The sequence below is a fragment of the Panthera leo genome, chromosome C2, assembly GCF_018350215.1.
Source record: "Panthera leo isolate Ple1 chromosome C2, P.leo_Ple1_pat1.1, whole genome shotgun sequence".
Classification (NCBI taxonomy): Eukaryota; Metazoa; Chordata; class Mammalia; order Carnivora; family Felidae; genus Panthera; species Panthera leo.
In genome coordinates, this window is record NC_056687.1 from 86,860,825 (window position 1) to 86,881,149 (window position 20,325).

The window sequence follows — 20,325 nt, forward strand, 5'->3', positions numbered from 1 at the left end:
CACCAAGGGAGAAGATGCTGACTGAGTCATCTCGCTCAGATTCTTGGATCACATATGTCTCTCTTCACTCTCATTGTGGTTGTGATGATACTTGGTGGGTTGCAAAGCACTAGAAGAATCAATCATAAAGGCTGATAGATATTAAAAACTTTGGACGGACTCCAGGCAAATAATTAAACAAAATACATTTGTAATGTAGTTCAAATATGAGTTGCCAGCATCAGAGAGATAAGTACCATCTGTGCAAACTGAGACTTAAGTAAAAGTCTTCATTCTGCTAGTTTTTTAAGCTCATATTCGACTGACATGATGGTGTTTATTGGATTATGCTCTAGTGTGATGCTACTGGCCATTATGGATAGACACAGTAAGAAACGGCCTAATAGAATGCATTCATTGTCACGTCTACCTTAAAGATATTTTTAGAACATTATTCATTATATTTTCCAGTGCCTTTTCCTAGGACAAAATTCCTTAGGAAGGAGAAAATTTCTTTTTAGAAGGGCTATACATGTCTAGAGCAATTAGTTTGTTTCCTGCCTTAAAGAAACTAGATATTGTGTTACTGATTAGGATTCAATGTTCCTAGTTAGAAATAAATATCTTAGAAAAATGGAACTTGGGGTGCCTGGATGGCTCAGTCAGTTAAGCATCTGACTTCAGCTCAGATCATGATCTCACAGTTTGTGGGTTCGAGCCCCGCATCGGGGTCTATGCTGACAGCTCAGAGCCTAGAGCCTGCTTTGGATTCTGTGGCTCCCTCTCTCTCTGCCCCCCTCCCGCTCCCACTCTGTCTCTGTCTCTTTCAAAAATAAATAAATATAAAAAAAGAAAAAAGAAAAATGGAACTCATGGTATCCATTTTAGTACTAGACTTGCTTTTGGCTTTATATTATGCTACCATTGTTTTTCTCCTTGAGTCTATACACATCTATTATGTGTTTTCTTTCTCTATTTTATTAATTTTGAAAACTAATATATCCATTTATGTAGCAAAGTGCAAAATAAGTTCATTCAAAAATACTTTTTGAGCATCTATTAAAGTGTGAAGAATTCTCCTAGGTGATAAGGATTCCACATAAACAAAACTGATGTGGTTCCTATCTGTACTGATGGAACTATGTTTGTGAAAACATGAAAAGTTTATTAAGGCATGTCTAGAAAATAGATATATTTTCTCTCAGTGCTCCTGGGCAAATTAACCTCTTTGAAGCTGTCTTCTTTTTATTAAGCTTGGGAATAATAAAACCTTCTTTCTATAAGATTTTTTAAGGATTATATTAGATCAAACACTTATTGTGTGCCTGTCATATAATAGGTTCTCCATGAATGCCTTTCGCTTTTCCCAATTAAAACCATAATATGGGGCGCCTGGGTGGCTCAGTTTGTTAAGCATCGGACTCTTGATTTTGGTTCAGGATTCTTGATTTCAGTTCAGGTCGTGATCTTGCAGTTCATGACATGAGATCGAGCCCCATGTTGAGCTGTGCGCTAACAGCTGCCGAGCCTGGGTGGAATTCTCTCTCTCCCTCTCTCTCTACCGCTCTCCCACTCGTGTGCTCTCAATCTCTATTTCTCAAAATAAATGAATAAACTTTAAAAAAACACGATATGTTTTGTTTAAATGCTTCTGGTTTAACAAACTCTGCTTTGGAAAAATGGATGTTTTGGATTCTCTGTTAAAGCTAAGGAGTGGATGCTTAAACACAAGTTTCATTTTATTAAAGACCCAACCTAAAACATAAAGAGGTTAAGAAGGAAGGAGGGCTTAAGTGAGTTTTCCTCTAAAAAGGAAAGGATTAGGAAAGAAGACCCCCTCAGAAGGAGAAAGAGCTGGTTCTGATTAGGAGAGACAACAGACGGATATGACAGAGCTTCCACCCAGATCAGAAGTTGAGGGCTCCCACTTTCCTATCCATTGTGTTTTGCCTCCATGAAATAAATTTGGAGCAGGGAACCTAGAGAAGCAGTTCCTTTTCTTTTTTCCTGACGGACATTTGTCAGGTCTCTCTCTAGGCAGCTAAGAAAGGCAAGCACTTCTAACACGCAGCTATATCAAGGAAGTTACACTTAGCTATTTTAAGGAAGTTATTTGTTGTTTGATTTTTTCCTTCTTTCATTTCAAAGAGAGTTGGGGGAAAGCCCCTGCTAAACTTGCCTTCTCATTCATCACAGGAATGTGCACAGAGCAGACGTCCCAGCCGTGAACCCCTGCTCCAGGCACAGCCACTACACGCCTAGTTAGTGGCAGCCTATTCTGTTCGCAGACAAATTACTCAAAAGGAAATAAACATTCTCCCAAATGCTGACCCTGTAACTTCTACATGTGAAAAGCATGGAGCCTGAGTTCCATCGAGTGTGACTTAAGGTGCCTGTGAGAGAGTCCCATAATCATTCACCAAAATAGGAGACAAGGAGTAGTTCTTTTTTTTTTTTTTTTTTTTTTTTTTTTTTTTATTTTTTAATATATGAAATTTACTGTCAAATTGGTTTCCATACAACACCCAGTGCTCATCCCAAAAGGTGCCCTCCTCAATACCCATCACCCACCCTGCCCTCCCTCCCACCCTGCCCTCCCTCCCTCCCCCCATCAACCCTCAGTTTGTTCTCAGCTTTTAACAGTGACAAGGAGTAGTTCTGACTGGAAAGCTTTTCATAAGCCTAAGAACTGTCTCCATTTAGCTCATGCTTTATAAAGTACCTAAAGGAAGGCAGTCTGCTATAGTCGTAGGAAGATCCTCAGCTTCAGAGTTAAACAAAACCAGATTAAGTCCCACAACTGCCACCTTAACCCTCAGCATTATGAAAGGAAGTATGAGGACCTACTTTGCTGGAGTGTTTTAAGGATTCCATTTGATTTCTGACATAAAGAATTCGACAGAGTGTCTTGTTACTTCCCTGACCTTGCCTTTCCTTTTGTGCTAGTAACTGTGGTGTACACAAAAGACAATCTGGGATTTATAGATGTGAAGCCATGAGCACATAGAATGAGATGGTACTTGATCTGTGGAATGTGCTTCCCAATCCACACTGGCCTTGAGCTGGCCTGAGATATAAAGTACATTAGAGAATTCAGTAGGGCTTGCAGTTGAAGTCCCTGAAAAAATTCTCAAATCTTTTCATTCCATAGGACCCCTTTTCTTCTCTACTGTCTGTGGATAAGTCTTATCAGTACACACAAATATACACTAATTGGCACGGTGCTTATAGCCTTTAAAAATGGTGATACCTTTTGCTTTGTCCAGGAGAAGAAAGAGATGAGAGAGAAAGGAGCAAGGAAAGAAAAGAGAAGAAACTACTGTCTATCAAATGCCTACAGTGTCCACTCCCTTTACTGAGTTCTTCCACACAGCTTTGTAAAGTGGGTATAAATATTCCCATTTTAACAGATGAGAACGGAGAAGCTCAGAAAGGTCACTTTACCCAAATTTGCACCCTTGTAAATTGGAGTGCTGGCATTTAAACTTAGACTTTCTGCCTCTCTGTCCAGAGGGAGGTAGAAAGGGAGTTCAGTAAAAACTATCCACTTCAATGACACTGAAAAAGCTGGTTTGCCATAGTGTCTTCAGGACTTTTCACAAAAGTTACCTAGTGTGGTACAAATTAAAGAGCATACACTTGGGGTTGAATATGCCTGTGCCCAAATCCTGGCTCTCACCATACCCTCCAGCTATTTGACCTATGTAACAACAGGGATTTATCCACATGTGGCTACTTGGTATACAGTGTGTTTGTCCAAGGAAGACATAAACTGCAATAGAAGTTCCGCGGTATCACTGAGTAGAACATGGTGGTAGTAGAAAGGCATGGCTCACAGTGTGGGCCCCTGTGACAGACAGGCTTGGCTTCTAATCGCAGCTTTCTAGTAGACAATAAAACATAGCCGTCAAAAACACAGACAGACTCTGGACTTTTGTCCCATCTCTGACACTTACTAGTTCTCCCACTGACTCTGTCTCAGTTTCTTCATCTGTAAATGGTTATAAAAAAGAAAAATATGGACCCTAAAAAGTTGTTGTGACCTAGGTACTGTTGAAATATATGTAAAGTATTCAGCACAGTACCTGGTACATTTTAGATGCTCAGTAAGTGATTACTGCTCATTACTACTACTGCTATTACTAGAGACCTGTCTTTGGGCAAGTTATTCTCTGTGAGCTTCAAGCGCCTTTTCTGTAAAATGAGGATATAATCATATCCACTTCAAGAAGTGTTCATGACAATTCAGTTGGAAACTTTGTAGCTTGCTTAATATCATTTTGGTAGTTATTTTTATTAGCTAGATGCTCTGATGTTCATTTCTTCTTTGGACCATGACGCTCTTCAGATAAGTTTACAGTTCTGAGTAATTTCCTCAAGGTAGAAATTGCTGTGTTCATTGTTAGATGTCAAGTAAAGAACTATTTTATTCTTGGAAGCTTTAAAATGAAGAATACATCAAATGCACAAAGCCTTCTTCTTCAGGGGTGACTCTCTAACACTGTCTCTGTGCCCCCTTCATTCTCACATTGTTCAGGAAATTGTTTCACTCGGAAAGTCAGAAAATGTTCTCTTGCCTTCCTCCAGGCAGAACACATAACCACTATATTTCCACGTAATACATCACTGCAATTTTCAACTTTTTCCAGTAATCTTCAAAATTCAGTGTCTTCTCCACATATCTCTCAGCACTAAGTTCATTTGTGTTGGTTTCAAAATCACCGGACATGTACCAGTCCTTCCTTAAGACATCTTTGATTCAAGTTACAGTTTCTTCTCTTTTGTGTTATTTAACCTCTATGCCAGCTGAGTCTCCCTAAATCTTAAGATCAAGATAAGATTGACTCAAAGCTCTCCTGCACTGTGAAATTCAGCACCTCTCCATCCCCGCATCATTTCACAAGATTTCTGCAAATTCGAAGGTTGCTAAATTCTCTGGCTCTAAGCTCCTGCTTCTGTTTTATCAGTCTTAGGTTTGTGGATTTTTAAAAATTCATTCAACAAATATTTAAGCACCCATTCCGTGTCATTTACTGTTTGGGTTCTTCATATATAGCACTGAACAAAGCATACAGCTACTTCTCTGCTTTTCTCTCCTTCTTCCACACCTTGTCAATTTGAATGTGGAATTTGGCTCTATTCCTCAATTATAAGCAAAAGGCTACATCTTACAGAAGATGTTTGTAACTCCAGCAGATATCACTAAAGGTTTGGGGATATAACTGCAAGGGGAGGGAGGTTGAAGAGAGGACTAGCTTACCATCAAAAATTTGTTTTAATTATGCAAGTTTTTTAAGTTTATTATTTTTTAGCACTCTCTACACCCACGTGGGGTTCAAGCTCATGACCCCCGAGATCAAGAGTCACATGGTCTTCCAACTGAGCCAGCCAGATGCCCCTAATTTTGCAGTTTTTTAAGCCAATCTTCTTTCTCTCCTTTCTCCCTCTTCCAAATTGCTACTATATTTTAATCCAAAGTAAGTATGATTTCCAACCACCCCCACAAATGGCTTTGCAGAAAATATGAAAAGTCCATGGATGAGCCATAAAGTCATAATAGCCTTTCCCTTGGCTACTAAAATGAGATCAAAGGGTTTTAAATTATTACTGCTAAGAATTGCATTACGTTCTTAGCCAGGAGCCATTCCTAGTCTGCCTGAGATGTTGGTGGAAGAGTTTGGGGATGAGGTGGTTTGGAAGAAACCTCAAGAAATCTTAGGTAGGCAGGACTATATATCATCTATTCATCCATTCATGCCTTCATTCATTCAACAAGCTTTTCACTTAACACCCCTGTACTCACAAGACTGTGCTTGTAGCAACACAAAACAGAATATGAGTCTCAGTATCCAACTTCAAGGAGATCACAGTCTAGACTTTAACAAAGAATGGTGATTGAGCTGGATATGAAAGAATACATAGAATTCAACAGGAAGAGATGAGGAGATGGGAATTCCAAATGAAGGGAACAGTTTCTGCAGAGACCAGAAACTTGTGTCCATACAGCCTTAACCAGCATGGTGAGTGGTGCAGAAAAGCTACCAAGTGAGGCGCTACAGGACAGGAAGTGATGGAAAAAAATTCTACAGACATAGGCAGAGATACAGGCACAAAGTGCTCCCCCCCCCCCAACTTCCTGCAAGAACATTCTATGATGCCAGGCAACTCCTACTGTTTGGACTGTCCTCTGTGGAAGTTTGATGCCCTGAGGAATACTGACTTTCTAAAAGCTTTCTAAAAGTTAGTGAGACATCAACTTTCTGAAGCCCAAGTTAATCAAAGGCAAAATCCAGTTTGTGTATTTTTGTAAACCCTTGCTCTTGCCTGTGCAGTATCATATGGAGAGAAATATTATTGATAAAAGATCCCAGAGTCCTGAAGTACCTAATTTCATTGTTCATTTTGAAGAAGAGGAAAGAGATAAAAATATTAATATGGTACTATGTGATTTTGAAATAAAAGTATAAACCTTCACAGAGTTTAAACTGAAAACAGATGAGTAAAATTCTACAGTACTAATTAAGAGAGACTTAAATGGACAATAAGCTCCATAATGGATGAATCCAAGTTAAATTCTTACAAAAACTGTCAGTCGCTTTCTTTCACTGGGGCATAGTTTGTGTCATTGCTGTACCTGAAATCACTATGGTATTAAAATATCCAAAGATAAGAAGCACACTTCTATTTCCAATTAAGTCTTCTCTAAGACAAGAATTTTTTTTAATGAGGGGAAAAATGCAAACAACTTCGTTTTTCCTTTTCAAAGAAAAGGTCAGAGTAACTCTAAGCCTACTGAAATAATTGTTTTTTAAAGTTGTTGGAAAGGTCAGGCAGAAAAAAATATTTCTGGAATTTCTAAATCTTGATGACTTTAACATAGAAAGTTCTACAACAGAGTACATTGTGTTTTTACTGAAATTTAAAATCTCTTAAAGCACATTTGTAATGAGGTCTGTACACAATTTATTATAAATGCAAATAACACTAGAAAATGAATCTCAATTTTTTTACACTGCTGCATTAAGTTGGCCATGATTTGCATATGGGTATAGATATAAATATGGATAGATATACAATACATACATTTAAGTATGACAGAATATATATGTGTTATACCTAAAAGCAACTGTGATCTGTGATGAACTAATGGGAAAAACAGGAAGTAGACCTTTAAAATAATTGATCTTCTTAGGGCACCTGGGTGGCTCAGTCAGTTGAGCATCCAACTTTGGCTCAGGTCACAATCTCACAGTTTGTGAGCCCAAGCCCCAAATTGGACTCACTGCTGTTGGCGCAGAGCCTGCTACAGCTTCTCTCTCTCTCTCTCTCTCTCTCTCTCTCTCTCTCTCTCTCTCCCCCCTCTCTCTTTCTTTCTCTCTCTCTCTGCCTGCTTGAACTCTCTCTCTCTCTCAAATATAAAAATAAAAACATTTAAAAAATGAATAAAATAACTGATCATCTTGATGGTAACATTTGAGGAAAAGCAGTGTTTAAGTATAAGAAATTAAAAAGAAATCTTTGTGTTTTTAATCTAGTGATATACGACAGCGTTTCAATTAACCAGAACACTCACAGCCATTTGAATGTCATATTTAATTGAAAATTTTCATCACATCAAGATTGACTAAAGGAGAAAAAAAAACTTTTTTAAAGTGGCAAATGTTCCTAAAATGTAGAAATTTTCTGCATCACTAAATGCATCTTTCTGCATCTTTCTGCTTCTTTCTGCATCACTAAGTGCAATACACTATACCAAATTCTTTCTTTGAAGAATGGGGATATTACAGGCCTCGGGGCTATTACCCTGGTGCATCTTTCCTGATTGAATAGTCCCCAGGTGTCAGAGATGGGCTGAATGAATATAGACTGTGGTACATAACTTGGAATCTTCAGAATCTTTCAAATGAGCTTATTTGCTTGTAAGTTAATTTTTATTCTAAACATGAAATTTTCTGGAAAAGTTAATTGAGAATGCTGGTTAATTAGGTTTTTGTTTTACTGTACCTGAACAGATTAATTGGCTAGAAGGAAGGAGATAATGTGGTATTGTTAATGTTGGTAGGGGGGAAAAGAGGAGTAAGTGTAAATTTTCAGATAAATTGATTTGGATAGGTGTTTAAACCATTTGGAGCTTTCTTCAATTTAGTGTTTATAGGAGTAGCTTAAGTAGAGAGGCCCCTGGGTGGCTGAGTTGGTTAAGCATCTGACTCTTGATTTCAGCTCAGGTCATGATCTCACAGTTTGTGTGTTCAAGCCTGCTTGGGATTCTCTCTCTCCCTCTCTCTCTGCCCCTTACCCACTCGCGCCTCTCTCTCTCTCTCTCTCTGTCTCTCTCTCTCTCTCTCTCTCCCCCACAAAATAAATAAATAAAAACTGAAAAAAAAATATCTTAGGTAGAGAATCCAAGACCTCTTATACTTTCTGAGAAACTTTTAAAAGTTTTACAAAATTTGGCATATGTTGATATGGGAACAACTAGGATCTTCATGTTAAGTAATTAACTTTTTTCTGTACATATAACATCAACCTACAATTAGTGTAATTTCAGTCAGTCTAATGAAATATCTGTACCATGTAGTTGCTTTTTTATCTTTGAACTTGAAAGACCATACTGTATTATTTAGCAAGATGAAATGAGTTTAGGCCAAATCTCTTTTAAATGTTAATTTAATCTATTTTGATATATATCTCAGAGTTTGGAGGAAAAAATTTTAGAGGATAGCAGAGAATCTATTTTTAAGAGATTCAGAAAAGCTTCATAGGCAGCTTAAAATTAACATTATCAAATTACTCTTCTGCCTATTTATAGTGACTTGGGACACAGATTATGAACATATTTCCAGTATAGGAGACACATACAATCTGCCTGAAGCAGAATGTAAAAATGACCCAACACTTTTGTGAACTAAATGGTTCATCAAACTGTTCTAGTTCTTCAGAATTAGAAACAAGATATGAATATGGTGCCTATTAATAATTCATCAGACAAACCAATGAACTAATTAGTAGGAATATATACTTTTAGAACTGCTGGAAATGTTTCAATAATCTCAAGGTTCTCTACACTGAATCCTTTCTTAGACTTTGAAAGTTGAGAGTCATCTTTGTTATTGTGATTATATAACTTTGGTTGAATACATTTCCTAATATGGCTCTATATTTGTCAATCCTAGAGCACATAAAACGCCCTGTGAATTCTTTAGCAATCTAATGGTACCTTGGAGTTTTGCAGTTGTTGCTTGAATTGGCCAGATCTAGACTAGCTTTGGATTTCTATTGTTAGGGCAAGTTCGTTAACTTTTTCATCTCATTGTAGTGTGGCATTATCAAATTACTCTCAAAATAATAAATAGTTCTTTTAGATACTATAGACTCTCAAATACATATAGAAAATAATTTACTTAACAAATGAGATTTGGCTGATTTATAGAATTGTTAGAGCCTACTGAATGCTCACTTTTACATATCACCTAGTTGATTATCACAAAAACCCTGCAGAGTCAGTGAAGCAATTTATAGTATCATTCCCACTAGTAACCTAGAGAAAACAAAATTCTCTGCCTTAGGTCACACAAGAATGGAAAGGGTAGTTTCTGAGTATTAAACCCTCGGTTTCCAACTTCATGCCCCATGTTCTGTGAACACAGAACCCAATTAATTAGCCTCAGTAGCCATATGTATATAAAGCCATGTTGCCACACACCACTGGGTTAGAGTGTTCCTTGGCAGCTTGGAGTTGATAGATGAGCAAATGGAATAATACCAAAGGAAAGGTAGGAGCTTGAGCCATTTCCTTCCCTTCCCGTTTTGTCAGTTGAAGGAGAACTTCCAAAAAAGGCAACATGTAATATAGAGCACAGGACATGGGTCTAGACACAATAGAGACACTGGCTTCAAAACCACTAGAATACTGACTCACTGAATGGTCCACCTGGTTGTCCTTTCAACACAGCCTCTCGTCTTCATGGGTGTCCATACACAAGGTAGGGGAGAGAGTCGAGAGGTTGTTCTTTCTTTTTTAATAGGTCTTTAAGTGGTAACTTCAAGAGCAAATTTCATACATCTATTGATATTTATAACAGTGTCCTACATTTGGAGTTAATCAGGACTGTGATTTTAGCCAGAAAGTTTGACAGAAGAGTAAAATGAACTGTTTTATGTGTCACCTGCATAATAATAGAAATGTGAGTTACAGATTTATGGTGATTAGAAAGAGGAAAACTGACTTCATTTAAAACATTCAGGCACTCCAGAAATCCTGATTCCTTTAAAGTCCCAAGCTGACGTCTTCATACAGAACAGTCCAGGCTGTTATCTGACAGCCAGAGACAAGCCATAAGCTCTGCCACAAAATAAACTGCAGAGATATTAGCAAGAGCTTGTGGAAAAGAAAAAAAAAAAAACCTACCTGTAATACATGATTACTTCCCAATTATTCTATTTTTTTCAACTGTTCTATATTTATGTACATATCAACTATTTTAACTGATGTACATATTAACTAATTGAAGTCTCTAAGATGTATATAATTTAATAAACTTTTAGCTGGGAATAAATAACTTCCTTGGGCAAGTCAGATTTTGAAATTAAAAGTGAAATGCTTTTTTACAAGAGAATTCTTTTCAAGAAGTTCCAAACTATAATTTGAGGTCATGTGGCAGAAACCTCAATTCAGTTTGAGAAGCACAGCTCCTGCTGGCGCAGGCTGACCACTCCAGGCACGATCTTCATCTGAGTTTCTTTTAGGCAATTCTCCCTGACAAGTAGGTCATAGTCCCCGACAGGACACTACAATAGTGGCCAATTGTGGCCACCTGCGTTCAGAATGTCTAGTTTGCAGTATCTAGAAGTCTCTGAGCAGATTAGAAGTAACAAAAGGAATTCTCTGCGAAAGCTTATAAATAACCCTGCTACATACTGATTGTCTTTGGATATTTCTAAACAGTTTTCTGAGGTACCAAAGGAAGACCGCTTTGTAATCAGTAGTTGTTCACTTAATCTATGAGCTTACTGGAGCTTCCATAACAAGTACCACGGGCTGCATGGCTTAACCAACAAAAATTTATTTTCTCACAGTCCTGGAGGCCAAGATTCTGAGATCATGGAGTTGGCAGAGTTGGCTTCATCTGAAGCCTCTCTCCTTGGCTTCTAGATGGCTGTCTTCTCTCTATGTCTTCACATGGTCTTTCTTCTGTGTCCTGTTTTCCTCTTCCTAAAAGAATACCATTCATATTGGATTAGAGAACGCCCAAATACCTCATTTTAAAACCGTATCTCTAAATAGAGTCACATTCTGAGGTACTGGGAGATAGGCCTTCAACATATGAATTTGGAAGGGGGTGGGAGGGAACAGCTCAGCCCATAACGTTTATTAATCCCAGCTCATTAGAAACTGGTTTCTCGTTATCCACTGGTTGCTAGATTTAATGTCCCAGTCTTGCTTTCTGATCCTTGATTTCTGTGCGTTACTAGTCCCTTTTGGTTTAGGTCATCCCAACCCTGGTGTTTGATTGTTGACTGCAGAGATTCAGACTTAATTTGCTCATGGATAAGACCTCTTATATGTACTGTGACTATTCTCTGCCTCTGTTGCTGTTATGGAAGTCTGTTTACTCTTTACACCTCTATTTTTCAGTTGTTTGCTCCTCATATATTCTCTGTGGCCTCCAAACTCAAATTCATTACGGTGTTTTCTACATTAGCCAAAAACCAGAAGCAACCCTTATGTCCATCAAGAGTTGAATGGATAAATATTCATTCATATGAATGGTGGTATATTCAGATGATGGAATACTGCGCAGTGGTAAGAATGTCATACACTTACTCCATGGATGAATCTCACAAACATAATATTGCATCTTTTGCCATCCATCTCATAAGGACAATTAGGCCATGGAGCCCATGAGCTAAGCAATAACAGTTCATAGTTGACTAATTTTTATTGAATACCTACAATATAACAGGCATTGTGCAAGTGCTTTCATAGATAATCTTATTTAATTCTCACAAATTTGTGAAGTACTGTATCTGATTTTCAGAAAGTAAAATGAAGGTTTAGAGAAAATAATGTATAAAAGGCAGAGCTGGGATTAAAACTTCTGTCCTCTGACTTCAGTCCCAGTGTTGGTGCCCACATGCCGCATGGCCATCCCTCTTTCTCTTCCACAGACTGTGGAGGCTGCACGGGGTCAATTAACTGGTAATCCCTTCAACCATACCTGGCCACACACTCATTAGAGTTCACAGCTCCAAGGTCTCTTCATTCTTTCCCTAACTCTTATCCACAAGGTGAGAGAGACTATTCATTCCCTTTCAAGGGTCAGGGAGGCATTAGGGAGGAGCCAACCCACACATTACCAATGACTCCCAGAGGACTATCTAGGTAAGCAGAGGTGCCAGAGACTGATCCAGAATTTTAGAATAGGAATTCCCACAGCCTCAGCTTCTCTCTTAGAGCTGTTTCAGGGAAGTCAGGCAGATGGAATACCTTAGCTGAGACTTTCTTGGCTAGAATTGGCCTAGTTTCTTAATTTACTTTTCTTAAGTTATGTCAATAAAACTAGAGCATTTGGTGACTGGGGAACATGCTGGTAAAAACACTTGCACCTTCCAGAAAATGAGGAAAGCCGCAAAGAAGGGTACTGGGTGCTTAGGCTCCAAGTCCACTACCCTTGTTCAAAAATTAGCAATAGAATTTACCTGAAGCATTAATAAAGGGGACAAATTCCACTTCACTACCTAATAGTCCTCCTCTAGAAAAAAAACAGATGCAGTATAATTCTTCCTTGTGACATCTGGATAAATTTCCTATCTCGAAGTCAATAATTTGGTAGCAATATATTAATATATGGTCTTTCCATCTATTTTAAAAAGGGTGTGAGGACTCAGTCTCTTTGCTCTGAGATAACTGTCAACATTTAAAGGTCTCCAATTTAGTAGGAGGATGAAATTCTTTCTTGTGACTTGTTTTTGACTTGGTATATGGATATATTACTTATTAGGGGCAAGAGGTTGGGGGATGCATCTAATCACTGATTAGTAAGTTTCACAGAAACTGTTTCATGGTCTTAACCACATATTTACCTGCAAGGATTCTTATTTATTGTATTTATTTTGGAAAATTTTCCAATCTTAGAAAATCTGGAAAAGACAGAAATGATAAAGAAACCATATTTTATTTTTGTAAAATGGTTCCTCCAAAGTTTCCTTCCCACCTACCTTCAACAGTCTAAGGTCTTACATACTGCACTAACCTGGCTATTGCATATGCTTAGAAACCAGACCTCAAGACCTCTTCTCCTAATTCTTCTCAGAAAGAGGCCAGGTCTCAACTTCCTTATCCTCAAAGCACCCATGCTGGTGAAGAATAATTATCATACTTTCTCTTCAATGTTGGGACATCCATCCATTTGTGCAAGTAAGATTCAAGCAGTCTGGAGTACTTACATTTGGGGAGACATTTTTCAAAAAGAAAATAATAACAAGGTAATCTTTAGGACTTTATGTTTTTCACTGGTTTCCTTTTTCTTATAAATAACCCCAGAAAAGTACCTTGTTTTGCAAATCATCTGAGATATTTAACAAGGGACTGAAAGTAACAAGAGTAACCTTTAATTAAGATTACATTTTTGGTTGTGTATTTCTCATATTATTAAAAGTCTCTAAAATATAAATATATTATAAAATATAACTTTAAATAACAAATTTTGGATTTATCATACAAAACAAGAAAACAATACTTTATTCTACATTTACTTCTTAATTACCAAATTTATATTATTTACATAATATATAAATATATATTAAATAAAATATGTAAATATATATTGTTTATATTTATCTCAATGTTGAGATAAAATAGGTGCTAAGTAATTTAGAGCCACATTAGTCAGAGTAAACGTGATAGTAAACTTAACCAATTCATCACTGGTTATAGGTGAATGAGAACCGAGTGCTGTCACCTTGACCTTTTGTCAAGAAAGCTTGCTAAGCACACAAGTAAATAAGCCCCAGGGACACAGTGACAATTAGGCTTAGGCGGGAGAATGTTTAACCTTCTCAACAGAACAAACAAATGGTAAATTGTGGACAAATGGATCTTATTAATTAAAAATAAGTCTTATCTGTCCTTCAGAGCAAATTTCAAACATATTTACTTGGCAACATATTATTAATATTAATGAATTTTTATTTAGATGCTTGAAACTTATTTAAATGTCTTTAAGACTTTTTATCTAATTCAGAATTCACTTCCTGTCAAAGTTGGCCATATTATGTGATTTCAGTATCTTAAATAACTTGAAAACAGCATCTAATACTTGTATTTATTAAGTAAACTTGAGTGTCTATTTTATACCTAATCGTACAAAATGGTTCAAAAGAAATGAGCATAGTCTCCACCCACACAAGGCAGTTTTTTGATGAGACACAATCAAAAACCATTTTACAAAATAGAGGAGTATAACCAGGTCCCTGGGAGGAGCCTAATCTTAATGCACAACTCAGGAATTTGGAGTGCAAGGCAAGAAACAATTCTGTTTCTCTCTTGAGGAACAGAAATTGAAAAAAACAGTGAGGAAAACTTTGGAACCAGTTGGTGACTCTAGTCATTGAGGGCTGTTTTTTTAATAAAAGTAGAGACACAGGGTGACTCAACTTTCTCAGAAGTGCTCCTGGATGGTCAGGAACACACCCTGAGGCAGGAGAGAATGAAGTGCTTAGCCTTGCTGTCTGGTGTGGAGAGATTACATTTTAAGAATCCCATCAATTTTACACAGCAATGTTTTCTGCCTTCGGCCTAAATGTTCCAGATTTTCTGAGTGTGTTTTAAGAACTACAAGATAAAAGCTACTGATTGGGCACCCAATAAGATTTGTAAGTACTGTTAGGGGAGACTCCCTGAATCCTAACAAAAATAGTGATAGCAGTGGCCATAGCAAAGGGGCCTGTTAGGGTGGGAACAACCACAGCCAAAATAGAGCCCCCAAAGATGACAGCAGAGCAGACCTGGGGACGCCACACTGACTCTTGAAAAGACATGACCCAGGCTCAATGTAGGCATTAGGCACTGTGGACACAGTATATAGGGCACTAGATGCTTTTAAGGGCCCATAAAAATGTTTTAATCTCTCTTAAAATCAGAGCCCCCAAAATGACTGTTATAATAATGGATGTGTAATAATAAATCCAGCCTGGATTACGTTTGTCTTTATAACAACACAGTCATAAGATGCGACTTTTGACTTTTTTTTTTTTTTTTTTTTTTTTTTAATGGAGGAAGGGACCCATGAAGGCAAAAGTGCTAGGGCCGCATGGTAGTCAATATCCCTCTGCACCAATCACTCAGGCCAAGGAGCGTGAATGTGCATGTGGGGGGCTCAGAATCCTGGTGACTTTTGTGGGTGGAGGTTTAGAGTTAACAACCATAGAGATTGTTATCCATGACTTTCTTGAACCCACTCCCTGCACAGCCCCACCACCTGCAGAGTCTGGAAGGGTACAACAGAAAGTGACTGTTAAGCACATCACACACACCAGGGGCACAACCATTATATAGGAGAAATGAAAGACTTTCTAGAGTTCCTAGAATAGGTGATGGCTTGGAGCAGAGTGTACCTCTCATCTGGAAAAACAATGCTGTGGAAGAAAAACAGGATAGTAAGGAAGAACTATATGGAAGCCCTCACTGAACCAATAGTGAATACATTATGATTTGTGAATTCTATATATGAATCTCTGGTTAAGAATCTCTGTCCATGCATCCTAGTTGTTTACATCTGGATCTGTGCTTTCTTCTATATGATTAGAAACAAGGATTAGCCAGTAGACCCAGATTTAGTTCTATTTGTATGGCTTTTAAAATTTAAAATTATTCTGTTGGAGGAGGGGATGGGGATGAGTTAACTGTAACTGTGATAGAACCAGCCTGGTCTAAACCCTCCTCTAGTTTGAAGAAAGCTACAGGAACACACAAAATGGGAAAGGACACAATATGGTAGGCAGGGATCACCAGCATTCAGAGGATACCAGGAAGCATTGTTCTGACATTTTCCCATTTTGGAAAATGACACTTACCATGACATTTACCTTCCCAAGTAAAAAAAGGTTATCCTGTCTCTGCACGTGAGAGACAAGACAACCATCAGAAATTAGCTTTTTTGTGGGTACCTTCTTACAGGTGCGTTTAAGTCCAGGGTCCAGAAGTTATGAGATTTATAATTTTTCAGCATATGCAAAACTGAATATCATTTCATTTGAAACAACGTTGTTAAACTAATATCAGTGGCAAGTATTTACTTGCCTACATGTATATATGAAGAAATATATTTAATACACTCAAACTTGTAAAGTTGATGGTAGTTTGCCTATTCTTAAAACATTCATCCTAAAAAACTACTTAATCTCCAATGTTGTAAATATGAAACTTTGGGACAATGCATGAAAATGTCAGGTTTGCTATTTTTATTTTTTATTAGTGCTTTTTCTTAATTTTTGGCAACAGCACGTATTAATTTTTATAATTATAACAAAAGAAATTCTATTTTTTAAATTCATATATTAGATAATTTGGGGTTAACAGTGATGTTTAGTATTATAGTCTTTTACTTTTCCCCTAACTTACTTTTTCTCCATTTCTACTTTTGAATATCTCTGTTGAAGGCACTCTGGATTATTGTTGATAGATTAAGAATAATAAAAATGATTTTTAAATTACAATCTGCATAGTAGCAGTAATAGAATTTGCAACTACAAAATTGCTTATGAATGGGACATGGAACTTTGGAATTGTATACTTGAAGTATTTTGTGCACCCAAAACCTCAGGACAATCCTAGTAAAGATGGCATTTAATAGCATCAAGTTAACATTTAATAAGAATTAAAGTGATGCTAAAGGTTATAAACCTGATAAGATCTACGGAATGAAAAGAAGTGTATATACATGAAATCTGTAGGTTAGTTTTCCATAATGATAAAACAAAAACATTTCATTCAAAATATACTCATGAGTGAAGTCATGGATGGCTGATTCTTACTGACCGTTGCACACTGAAGAAAACGTTTTTCAAAAATATTTCCTTAGACCCACACTCTGCGATTATACTGAGAAGTGGCTCCTTCTCGAAACTTAAGTGGTATAAACAACCTGCATTTATAGCAATCAGTGAGGGGGATGTGGGAGAAAAGGAAGCACACAGTCTGGGAGGTGGCTGTGCCTTCAGTCCTGGTTTAGCCACATACTGGCTTTGAGGCTTCAGCCAAATCACACCATCACACACACACACACACACACACACACACACACACACCTCACTATCAATCTGGCAAAGACAGTTCGTGCCCCACAGAGCTTTCATGTGATGGTACAAATAAAAATAGGTAAAACACCTAGCAGAGTACCCAGCACATAGCAGCTTCTCCAAATAATTTAGTTCTCCTCCCTATGAGACCGGCCTGGAGCCAATACCTCCACATCCAAAGATGTCTGGTAGCTTTCACAGCCTGGTGTCCAGCCTGCGAAGATCCTGGGACTTCAGTACTTTGTACTCTGTTGTTTATGTACTATGTTAACACAGACAAGTGAGCCAAAATTAGATTTTCTTAATAAATATCAATGTCACTTGCTGTACTATCTGCATTTCATTCATGTATGCCTGATCTTATAATAGAAGTTAACAAAAAGATTGTTCTCAAGAATTATTATTTGTTAGAAAAGTGATTATTTTATATATATCACTGGTGAGGAAACAAAGTGATAAAAGAAAAAAAAGAATATTGAAAAATTTTCTACAGAAAATCACCAAGAAAAATAGAAATCTCTACATATGGTGATGTTTTCCAAACAATCAATACCATCTCAAGAAATTAAAAAAGGAAGTGAGGAAAGGTGATTTTGAAGTATTATTCGAAAGGAAATAGGCTGAAATAAATTGCTGGAAGGTGTCCCAATGTGCTAATCAACTTGTAACATTGCACTATTCTTTTCTGTTGTTGCTAAGAATTACACAGAAGCATACAGGCTTAATGTACTCTAAATCCACTTGTATGCTTAAGCATATATTTCATATTTGCTCTCTCTGTATTGTTTCAGATAATAGATTAATATTGAGTCTTTGGTGTGGTTATATTTAGAAAATTGAACTTGAAGTCTAGATAATTATGCATACATATTTCTTACAATGTTTTAAGCCACTGACTTCAAAAACGAAAAGACTTGTATGGGTGTATCACTGTCAGCCCTGCACAGCTGCTGATAAGCAGAGTAGTATCGTTCCCTGAATTGCCAAATCCATTATCAGCCAAGTTCTGAATTCTAGAAGTGTTACCCACACAAGATAAATGGACATGTCAGAGATAACACAGCTTGATTTGAAGATACCAGGTGGAGGTGGCAATATGGTCTGGGGGAAATCTTGCTTTGCTATATGAGCATATTCATTTGATTTGCCAGTGGTTGTATATGCTCTGTCTGGAACCATGGAGATGTCATTGTGGCGGACCTTCCCGTTCTGTTCTCCGACGGTACCACACTTGTAGAACAGTGAGGCTCGTGGGGTAATAACTCAAAAGCCAAAAGGTGTAAAGAAAAAAAAGTTGCTAGCAGGCACTAACATGGGTGTCATGACTCTTTTCAGGTAGTAGGTGTAACCTTGAAGAAAAAGTGGCACTGTCTTCAAAAAAGTGACCTGACCCTGGCTTTGGTGGGTTTTTCTGCAAGAAATAAAAAGCACCGCATGTGTTTATTATACATCCTTTCTAGCTGACCACTGCTTTGTTCTAGAGTTCAGCATGAAAGGACTAATTTTTGTTTTGTTTTGTTTTTTGTTTTAGTGAAATGGCATGTCCGTTGCTAATTCTAGCTATAATAGTTGCACATGTGAAAAATATCTGTATGTAGTTTATGATTGGTAGCATTTCAAATAAATGGTATATTGAAATATTGACCTGAAATTTTTTGAGATGCTTATCAATTGACATCTTTTTCTTAGCCCAAGAGCAGATTCTGAATTATTATTATTATTTTAAAAGTATACCTTGTTATTTTAAATATATTAGGAATTTAAATATAAGCATGCCACTTTGTTTATTGCTATATTATTAGAACTTCTTGGAGCATGGAAAGAATTCTTCACAAATGATTTTGCTCTTTTAAAAAAATAAGCTGCAAATATATTTGTTAAACTATATTTAGTCTACAAATGAGTGTAGCTTTTAAAGCGATATCACTTTATAGTATGTAATGTTTCATCCAAATAATGTTTATAGTTTGAAAAAATGTTAAATAGTTTAATAGTGCCATAATAAATATTTTCCCAGAATTCAGAATTGTATGCATCTCTGTTTTAGGAAGTTCACATTGCTTCATAAAGAAAAAACCTGGGATCATTATGCACCCCAATTTGTTATGCAGTAAATCATTGTTTTTCTTTATTTTTCCAGAAGTCAGTTATTCTAAGGATTGTGGCCATATAAACTTTCCAGAACACATATGAAAATTGCTACTGTTATATGTGCTAATAAAATCTCTAGTAGTTGATATTCCATCATGGAGATAACACATTATCATTCAGTAATGTTAGTTCTTAAGTCAAAACACACCAAAGAAACTTTCCGCCTTGTAAAGAGATTCACACATGTTAAAATCTATAGAGAAAGTTTTTCTTTGTTTTCATAAGTAAAAGCTGCCACTCATTACATTTTAGAGAAGCAATGCCTGAGAAAATAGACAGTTTTGCTTCCTAGAGTAAATCTACCTTCTAAATACTTAAAAGCCCTCTTGCAAACCCAAGATAATAATGCATTTCCATCCTTTTTTGCTGCATGGAAACTATCAAGATTTATCAACCTCTGGAGTTATTATTGACCCTAGCTCTTAATTACCTTTCAGATAACAAACCCCCATATGTTCATTTTTGTATCTTTGCCTATGATATCTCTATATGCTACATTTGTATTTTAAGTAGATTTACAGCACAGATATTCATATGTGCTCTTAGTATAAAATTATTTTCTCTAGGGAAGCTTTGCCCAGAGACCTGAGAAAATGGACGTTTTGTTTTTAAAATGGTTAGAGATTATTTAATTTTTACATAGTATAAGATGTTTCTAATTGGGTTGGGAAGGTGATATTTTGTTTTGTTTTTTCCATTATGCCATATCTACTCACAAAAACTTAATAGTCTGGTAAACTAAAATGACAGAAAGCCAATATACCCCTTTACAGTCCCAAATTCTGCTTGTGGGAAACAAAAAATGTGGGGATATATATATATATATATATATACACACACACACACATATATCAGTGCCTCAGTTATCAACCATCCTTTATTTACACCTAGATTTAT

General features: G+C 36.8%; 1 protein-coding gene across 3 annotated transcripts in view; it reads left to right on the plus strand.

Moving 5' to 3' along the window:
* PEX5L (peroxisomal biogenesis factor 5 like) overlaps positions 1-20,325 on the plus strand; it is a 164,175-nt gene that overhangs the window by 47,777 nt on the left and 96,073 nt on the right. The window contains exon 1 of one of the 3 annotated variants that reach the window (XM_042903176.1): positions 18,457-18,499. The exons of the other annotated variants lie outside the window; for them this stretch is intronic. Within the exon in view, the coding sequence (XP_042759110.1) occupies positions 18,461-18,499 (39 nt within the window). The 5' untranslated portion in view covers positions 18,457-18,460. Of the gene's footprint in view, positions 1-18,456; positions 18,500-20,325 lie in introns of those variants that run through there. 3 annotated transcript variants of the gene reach the window in all.